This window comes from Botryllus schlosseri, chromosome 2 (genome assembly GCF_051294905.1).
Source record: "Botryllus schlosseri isolate E-star chromosome 2, Bs_hap1, whole genome shotgun sequence".
Classification (NCBI taxonomy): Eukaryota; Metazoa; Chordata; class Ascidiacea; order Stolidobranchia; family Styelidae; genus Botryllus; species Botryllus schlosseri.
Genome location: NC_137237.1, coordinates 11,391,659 through 11,401,491, shown reverse-complemented (window position 1 = coordinate 11,401,491; position 9,833 = coordinate 11,391,659). Strand labels below are relative to the sequence as shown.

Sequence of the window (9,833 nt, the reverse complement as noted above, 5' to 3'; positions counted from 1 at the left end):
GAACAACTCAAAAAATAATTTCTCCGCACACAAACTTATTATTGCGCGGTGTTCATTGTTTCAAATATGAAAGTACAACTATAGTCACACAACTAATGTTCGCAATAGGTTGAGTTTCTGTTGCGACTGGCATATTGGTTTCGATGTTGTTGTTTGGTATTTGCGGTGCTTCGACCTTGGATTGGTCATATACCAGGCCAATATTGCATATATTTTGAATCGCAATCCGCCGACTGGTAGCACGATTACTTTTACTTTTTCAATCGTTATCCTCAATACTCCGTATTGAACTTTCAAAGTTGCAATGTGCAGTTGGCCCACTTGGTATGAAATTGATCTACTCTTTGCGACCTAATTTGGGTAACCCTGATTTATTAGATATGAATCTCCCGCAAGACACTATCAATCTATGACGGACTTTTGCTCGTGACACAAATTTTTGCATCTGAACTGACCACTTGTTGATATTTATAGATAGCCTACTGCAAAATCATTTTGAAGGTTGATATTTCTGGGGACTAACTTTCATCATATTTGTGACAAACTTTAACATCATTATACGCCTAGGTGAAAACAGGGATATCTAGAACTTCTAGATATCCCTGGGTGAAAAACCTTGTAGAAACGACAAAGAACAGCAAGGAAAAAAACAGGCAAGTACGACAGAAAAACTCGCGAGGGCATCTTAACCACAAGTAGGCTACCGAAGAACGTTAAAGAACGAGAGTAAATTCTGTCATGTGCATAACATCGTCAATGGTCAATTTCACTATAAATCTACAACCACACATACGTTAGAGGCTTACCATATTTTGGAAATCTAAAAAGAGGACACTTTTTCAGAAATTTCGGACTTGCAAAACCGGAGAAGAATTCTCAAAAACCGGTGAATTTTTCCCACTTTGTGATCGGTTGACTAAAAAAAAGGTCATCTTTTTCGCTCAGAGCTCAAAATACCATTTTTCTCTCCACGTTGCCAGGTGGATGACTAAAAAAAAAAGGTCATCTTTTCGCTCAGAGCTAAAATCACTGTTTTTCACTCCGAAATACCCGCCGGAGCTTCACTACTGTGCTAATTTACGGCATATCACTCGCAATTTGCTCTGAATCTGACCTAAATTTTCAAAAACGAGGACAAAATCTCAAAAAAGAGGACAAAAGGGCGTCCTCCGAGGACACTTTCAAAAAAGTCAAAAAAGAGGACAAATCCTCTTAAAAGAGGACTATGGTAAGCCTAACATACGTAGCCTGGGTAAAAGATGAAAGATGTATCACCCGTAATTTTAGATCATCGCATCGTTATCAATTTTTAATGGGTCGCAAACATTGAGCATTCACGATGAACTTTTCTCATAGTTTCAAGTTTCAACAAACTCAAAGCATTTGCGAGCTCGCAGTTCCGTATCATTCTTAATACGTGCCCATAATTAGCGTCCGGTGTTCGCGGAATTGAAACTACACTCGTTGCTTATGGTGTGTGGTCGTCGCATAGGCGCGCGGAATCCACCGGGAACATTAACCATTTGGTACGTCAATGCTACTCTTTCCATTTACGTCGCGGAGTAGCGTATTGGGCGGAAGGCCTTCGCTCGTCTATAGCTTTGGGGGAATGGTAATGGTTCGAGTCAGAAATGCTCGGGCTGCTGGAGTTTAGCAACAAACTGGGATGCGCCGCTGCAAGAAGGCGCTGTCTGATTTCGCTCAAGTCGTCAGTGGACGAGTACCCACCGGTTGCCATGGCGTCGGGGCACGACGGTCGGGGGGACAAGTAATTTTCGGCGTCTTCTGCCAACGCCAATTTAGTGAGATTGGGCAAGGAGGGTCTGGGGCTATCGTATCTATCGGCGCAGTTTAGCGACAAGTTCGAACGCGGGTTCCCACTTCGGGGTAGGCAGGATAAGCTCTCTTTGCTATTCATGGACTCGTCAGTCTCGAGCATTTCGGGAGCGTGAAAGTTAATGCGTGGAGTTTCATCGTAACGATGAGTACCGTTCACTCTGTCTTCATTCTCCGATTGCAAAGGGCATGTGCTATCGTAGTTAACGCTGACTGGCGAATGGGGTGCGGTGCTCACAATAACTGTGTATTTACACCTGTCCGCATCGAGACCGTCGTCGTCAGAAAATTCGTCGGAAGTGAAAGTAGCGCACGACATCGGTCGGCTATCTCGTTGCCTCAGCATTTCCATGTCTTCGATTTTTTCGTATACGTTTGCGACACGGATTTTCGAATCCGGACTCTCGATGCCGCATAGCGGCACCGTCACTGGAGGGGGTAGTTGAGGCCGAGTGTCATCAGTTCGGTTGAAACCGACGTTAGAATCTTGGTAGATATCCATTTCTAAGGTTTCGTGGGTGTCGTTATTGCTGCGGTTTAGAATTTGGTCATACATGGCGTTGTTGATAGATCCGATGCTTTGACTTCCGTTTGGTGATCCGTTTTGGGTTGGCATGTCGTTACGGGAATTTTTCTAAACGGTAAGTGCGGATATGCAGATGTAGTCATCGTTGATACTCAAGTACAGAAGTAGCGTTTTCCAAGACATGTAAAAACCAATTCAAGTGGAGGTAGAATATATAGGTCTAACTAAGAGGTAGTCAAGTAGGCGATGTACAGTTTCAACAAGTAGAATACGTCGAGAGTATGCTTACTTTTTGCAGTTAATCGGAAGTGACTATATTTGAAATTGCAGGTTGTATCTTCGCGACTAAAGCAAAATGATTATTGACACTAAAATAGGAGCACTGTTCGAAAATATATTCAGTTACCTTGGTAAAGGGGCTATTTGGCCCAGTTTGTATGACAATTTCAATCACAAAGGTGATGCAAACACCCCGCAACTGCTTCCTATTTTACAAAGTTCAAAAGTCTGAAAGTAAGTATAATTTTGCCTAAAAAACTGTAGCCAGCTAGTAGGTGCGAGTTAGGCAAAACCCACATTAGTACTGCGCAAAAGCAGCAGCACTTCGTTACTGACCATGACCACCTCTGCGGATATGGCAATATGTTGTATAAGCCAGATAAGATTTCGAGTGAAAGTCAAAGATTTCCAAGTACCTTCAGCGATTTCATTGACCCTTTCCTTCTGCCTTTGCTTCTTCGCCGAATTAATACCAGCGTCGCAATTGTGGCACACAAAACAAATATTGCTCCACATCCGATACCAATTATCCGACCATGTCCTTTCCTCTGAACATCATCTCCCACACGATTGAGCTCAGGATTTGACAAAGCCGTTTGGTTTGTCGCGTCCCGAACACCTGAAAAGAATCTAATGTATTTATCGAGAATACCCTCACTCATTCTGTTTTAGGAAGCATGCTGTGTCGAGTAGCGTAGTGGTAGGTTACGTAGTTGCAACGCCAATGGGTCGGAGGCTCGAGTCCGACCTAAAGTCCAAAATCTCGTCTTACTGGTACCGAGAAAGGTACACAAAATATCCGGCTGCGGTGTGAAATGGCCAATGTACCATAGATGTCGAAAGACCATCTTAAAATTGAATATACTATTCAATTGTATATTGAAGTTCTGTACCTCCAAGAACCATCTCAAACAACAGCTACGACGACGGAGAGACGGAAAGTATGAATCTTGCTCGACAACTATACAAGAACCAGTGTCGCAATCAGTTTACAAACCTACGAAACCTAACCTAAACTGGAAGCATCATGTCTGTTCGGGGTTCGGCAAGGTATATATAGGCCAGTGATGAGCATCGGACGGACGCGTTTATGGTTCGGACCGGATGTTGCACAATTTTGAAACAGTCTGATTCGGATTATATCACATTTTGTTTCGGATAGTTGTAGGCCTAACTTCTACTTCAGATATTTTTGCATGTATAGTTATGACCAGACATGACTTGACGTGACGTGATTTCAAGTCAAAAGAAAAATGTCCAGCTCGACAACCAAACCCGGATATAGTAAACACGATCCGACAGCACTGGCAACACTGTAAAGTGATTCTGTCAAAGGATCAAGCAAATATACATCGGCCAACCAACGTAGGCCTTTGTAAATCTACTCGCCGCTCAGCTGTACAATTAGGATTCTTCGGAAAAGTTATTCAATTTGGATTATTTCGGATTCTGGATGACATTATTATGTGGATTCGCATAGATTTTGGTTGAGATTGTTCGGATGCAGACGGATAGCTCCTCAGAGACTCGAGCTGTCGGACGGATTCGGATTTTCGGAAATCAATCTCCGCTCATCGCTGGTATAGGCTAGAGTCGATATGACATTATTTTGACTGTATTATATAAAATCACGGAATGAAAATTGAGTGGTATCTTTACAAGTACCAAAAAATATGAGAACGAAATTGAAACATAATAGAATTCATCGCCACACTAAAGAGATGCTACTTTTTTTAAATGAGCTTATTTGAAGTTCTTGTTGAAATGGCCATACCCGCTGAACAGCGGAAAGAATGTGACTTCACCTGGACATAATCGTGATCATCATGATTAACTGTATGACTAACAGTACCATATGATAGTAGTAGGCTATATGTTGGATTGGATGTACGATAATAAAGACTGACAAAATCACAGTCAGTGAAATATAGACAAGCGTCCTCGCGTAAATGCTATGTGATGAAAGAGGGCTTTCCAATGTGTCTGATTGATGCATTGCATTTGGTGCGTCAGCTGGGTATTACCTGTAGTACTTGTGACCGGCGTAAATGCAACAGCAGTCGGCGCTGGGATTTCATTCACGAGCTTAAACGACATTCTAAATCCTGCTCTTCTATGCCGTACGATCATTATCCTCGAATCTTTCGTCAAGGTCACGTTGAAGGACATGAGTTCGTTATAGTAATTTCGCCCGTTTTCTTCGTGATTACATAATTTTTTTCGTTTGCTTGGAAGAAGACTATTTCCTTCCGCGTCTAGGAAGAAGCGAATTATTATATACTCCCCAAAGTGCTGGTAGATATAATTTATTTATGACGAACCTTCTACAAATAAATGGGATGACTTGCATTTATCAGACTTGACCTCACGCAGTTTTACGTCCCTGAATTCGGTTATGATCCATTGATTGGTGTCAGATGAAATAAGTTCTATCCGACAAAACATCTTGTGGTTAGTGCTGAACGGTATAACAATATTTGTCTCCTTGGGTTTCACGAGAAATGACCCATTGCAACCTGGAAATGTTTGCATGTTAGTTGCATTCACTGTTGAGTTTATTCCATCCGTCACGGTAACGTGCGGTGTGCCGAATGTATAATTTGTACTTGGTACTACTTGAAATGCGACATTTCCTCCAATGTTTTTCCCGCAGTACGATATTTCCATTATGCCTTTCGCGGACACATCATCTGGTTTTCTCCGTCCTTTGCAATACCAGTTGCTATCAACATTAGTCTTGACCTCCAATTTTGAGATTCTTTAATGAAGCAAGAAGTTATTAGATATATGTAATATTATTGTTATAAATGTAGAATTTAGGAGGTACCACCAAACTCAAGGTTAATGACATTACGACATAGGTAACAACGACTTTAATTGGTAATGGGCCCTCTATGCGCCCATGTATACACTCTATATGGATCAGTGGTTCTCAAACTGGGGGCGTGAAAGCATCTGAGAGGAGGCCCAAAGCCGCCTGAGGGAAAGATGTTGATTGGACTCGGAATGACTTTAATGGCAATAATCATAATTATATTTCGATTTTAAATGTGATAATTGCGTCGTACCATCCACACACTGATGCTAGATTTTGACCGATATCGAACATTGAGCTAATTTGAAGATGTCCATGAATGAAGTGTAAATGTTGAATGCGTGTAACTGTGCCATTGGTTTTTGATTTAGTTAATGCTCAGGTACGTTTGAGCTAAGCTCAAGTGGGGTAATAGAAGGGATTAGGCACCGAAATCGCTAAAATATCTATATGTGCTACGAGATACCATTGCACATGATTATAATGAACGAGATATTAATCTGGAATTTTTTTACCGCTACGCCCAATTCACCTCCAGCTCATAATTATTGCTCTATGTAAAGTCCGAATTCCATATTTGAGAAGTGTCTCAACAGCCATATACACCTTTCATGCCGCCAAACAATATTGAGTTGGCATTGCAAACATTCCGGCTGATCTTTGTAATATTTTCGGGTATGACGATACTGGGGGCGCGCAATTTTTCACTATCATCAAGGGGGGCGTGTCGAAAAAAATTTGAGAACCACTGCTCTATATACACTATATATCTGAACGCCGGATACAGGGTACTATCGATACATTTTTACTCTCGGTCATTAAATCGATGACTGGACAGTGGACACTATGGGCGGCTGTACAAATCAATCACTTGCTTTCGCCGATATTAGTAACAGTTGATGAAGTAGAATGCAAAACCATTCATCGGAACTAGTGTCGTAAACTGACTACAGCTTTATTGAAGTAAATGTAACCAAGGTGGCTTTAAGCAACATTGCGGATCACCACAACTAGGGTAACTGATATGGTGCGTTTGAAAATCATTCTTCACATCGCCTATTCGAGTATAGGCCTGGAGCTGATACTATACCGCGTCGTTGCATCACCGAACTTGAGCCTAACATATGCAAGTAGCAGATGAGGTCGAAGGAATCATCGCTGGTACTCAAATAGAAGTACAAGTAGCGACGTATAGGTATTTCTACTCAAGTAGAAGTAGTGTAGAATCATAACCACTTGAGGAAATAGTGCAAGAATAGGCAGAACCTATAGGATAACTTCGACGAGTAGCCTACTGACAACCGTTGTATTCTTGCTACAGGACATTTGGCATCTTTCTTGTATGCTATAATTAGGCATAATAGTTACCAGTAGGCTACATAGCGTGCTCCGAACTACAATGAACCGAAAGATATAGTCATCAATATTCCCTTGTACCTCACCCGGTTTGTTGTGTCCCAATGCAGTCATCTCCGGCAAAGCTGACATTCAAGAATTTAACGTTGATAAATTGGAAGTTGTCGTCCATTCGAAATATCCATTCCTCGTTTTCACCGTTTTTACTCGCTGGCGTAGATGAAATGTTTCGCCCAGCTGGCGCTGTGACGTTGTATTCCTTTATTGTAGTCAGACTTCCGGTACATAATCCTGCCTGGCTGGTTCTTGCAAATGCTATCACAGTGACGACCGAAAACACCGAAAATGCTGAGCTCATCCAACTGACACTTCCATAATTGTGTTGAAAAAGCTCTAAACGGATCCCTTGAAACCGTTTTACGGTGCTTTGCAAGGCGCTTATACTCGAGATTGTTTTTCTATCGAATCCCATTGTTAGAAATACTGCGCAGTGAGATCCGAAACACAAAACTTTGTTGTGCCACAAAACGTGAATATTGTTTGCTCGTCAGCCCTGAGTCATATTAGTGATCTATGATCGCTAGAAAACAATAACGTGACATATTTCACTTCACAAATATCCTGCAAATGACCGGGAATCTGGTAGAAACGTAAAATGGAATCCTATCCCGGTCGAGTCCGGATGTAGTCCATCTTGAACACCGCAAAACAAGTCAGCTGGACAAACTACCTCACTAACCAACTTTGTGACGTACGGTTTTGTGATTGTGACTATGATTCGACGGATAGATAGATTGCTGAACGGAAGTGACCTAATGCACGTCTCATGATGCAATTCACGCCAGCGCGGATGCAATTCTGCGATCGACTCATCTGGCCTTTATACTAATCGATTGTGATATCACTCCGCTCTTGGCCATTCATCGGTGCACGGCGCTTCCAGCCTCCGAGTCCAGATAGCACGTTTCCTCGTGCCTCAACGTATACGCAATATGGCTTGTCGCTCACTTTCGAACATCCTGCTATCTGTGATCACTAGGGCGATTTTTTTTACCTAAAAAATGAAAGATTTTGAGCTAAAAAATCAAAATTTTGACATTTTTTCACCTTATAAATCTTCATTTATACCAAATTTGGCCTAACGTAGGCAAATTAGGTCTTTTCCCACATAATGTTAAAATTGTACTAATTATCTTCATTTCTGGTTGGAATTGTCTATCCTTACGAAGTAGTTTTGCCTGAAATAAAACTTTTTTGCCTCAAAAACTGACAAATTTTTACATGAAAAAACTTTATTTTACCGAAATCTGGCCATGAATAATTCCAATAGTTACATTACACATTATGGTAGAAATAATTGATTTTTTTCGTAGTTCAACGAAAGATACTTTCCTACATTTTCGGGTAAAGTGTCTTTCCTTACTAAGCAGGTTGCCAAGAATGGAGAAAGAACATTCAACAGCAGCAGTTGTTGGCTGACAAGACTGAAGCTGTCCGCACACTGCTGGAGACAAACCGTGTTACTTCATTCTGGCAATGGTATCTACTAGGGATGGTGTGAACCTCTGAAAGGTTCAGGTTCGTGTGAACGCGAACCTTTTTGAAAGGTTCTGTGTGAACGCGAACGTGAACCTCATGAGGTCACGTGACGTCATATTGCTAATTCCAACCCTACATTTCAGAGATGTGATATATATTAATATATATACACGATACCTATAACGACGACTCGGCCACATAATGCCACAATGCTGAAGTACTGACTTTTTAAACGTCGCCAAATGTATGTGTATGTGTATGTGTAAACTGGAGCGATCAAAAATAATCCCATAAAATCAAAATCTTTTGTCGTTTTGCCAACAATTTCGATGGGGACTTGTAAGGGAATATAAGTTTATGCCATAACCATCAAGGCTAGACATGACAATGTATTCGGCGTCTGAGTGTTGCTATGTTGAAGTTGAGCGTATAGTGTTAATCGGGTTTTACCCCATTAACAAGTTATACAGCAGTAGACAACACCGCAATCGTATGGATTTGGTTTTCATGATACAATAAACATATGAAATCGAGATGGACCCCGTACGCTTGCTAGATGTTTTACATCAGACACCGATATCAATTTAATTGATTGGTTGGATAAGAATCATTCACTGACTCCCTGTAGCGTATTTCGCTCTTGATGTTGTGTGATTGCGGGTCAAGCTCACAGCAGAGAGCTGGATATTTCGAGCAAACTTTTGTAACAAGGCGGGTAAAATTTTTGAGATTGTCAAGGTGTATGCTCGTTAAGTATTGATTTTTATACTGCCAGCGCCATGCATAGAGTGGCCCGCAGTTAAAATGCAATAAATTTCAGCCAAAGATGTTATAATCACGTAATATACGAAAAAGGTTCACGTAATATACGAAAAAGGTTCACGGTGCAGAACCTACCAAGGTTCTTTCGTGAACGTGAACCTCTAAATTTCTGAGGTTCACACACACAGAACGCGAACGTGAACCTCACGTTCACACCATCCCTGACTACATCACAATTTTTCACCATGCGCTTCTTTGATATAAGAACCATGCAATGCCCACGCAGTCTTGCTTCAGTTGGAATATTTATTGCGGTACGTTGAGCTTACTTAACACCATGATTGGGAGAGCGTGTCATCCAAGTTGCAGCGATGTCTTATTGATATTGAGCTCTGGATGACACAAAATCGTCTCAAGTTAAATAAAGAGAAAACTGAACTCATCATTTTTACGCCAACCAGACGCCCCATCGACCACAATCAATTCACCATCAGATTCGGACCAGACACCATCCAAGCCAAGACCTGTGTACGTAACCTAGGTATTCACTTTGACGGCATGCTCTCAATGGAAAAACATATCGACTATACATCAAAGATCTGTTTCATGTATATCCACAAGATCAGTCGAATCAGGAACTACCTATCTGAGGATGCATGCAAAGCCATAATACTGTCGCTGGTGATATCACGGCTTGACTATGGAAATGCTCTGCTTCAC

The 9,833-nt window shown here is 41.4% G+C and overlaps 1 protein-coding gene across 1 annotated transcript; it reads right to left on the bottom strand.

Moving 5' to 3' along the window:
- Positions 1-35: 35 nt before the first annotated feature.
- LOC145433522 (uncharacterized) lies at positions 36-7,590 on the bottom strand. Its single transcript, XM_080310641.1, has 6 exons — positions 6,899-7,590; positions 5,248-5,399; positions 4,963-5,157; positions 4,666-4,896; positions 3,058-3,260; positions 36-2,470 (listed from the first exon to the last, which is right to left on the bottom strand). The coding sequence occupies exons 1-6, from the start codon at positions 7,282-7,284 to the stop codon at positions 1,538-1,540; spliced, it is 2,100 nt and encodes a 699-aa protein (XP_080166767.1). The 5' UTR covers positions 7,285-7,590; the 3' UTR covers positions 36-1,537.
- Positions 7,591-9,833: the final 2,243 nt, after the last annotated feature.

Excerpts from the sequence above, each read along its gene's own strand:
- LOC145433522 (XM_080310641.1), bottom strand. The coding sequence starts at position 7,284 with ATGGGATTCGATAGAAAAACAATCTCGAGTATAAGCGCCTTGCAAAGC. Across the intron at positions 5,400-6,898 it reads ATTGGGACACAACAAACCGG|AATCTCAAAATTGGAGGTCA; the intron begins GTGAGGTACAAG and ends GCTTCATTAAAG. Across the intron at positions 5,158-5,247 it reads CGCATTTCAAGTAGTACCAA|GTTGCAATGGGTCATTTCTC; the intron begins GTACAAATTATA and ends AAACATTTCCAG.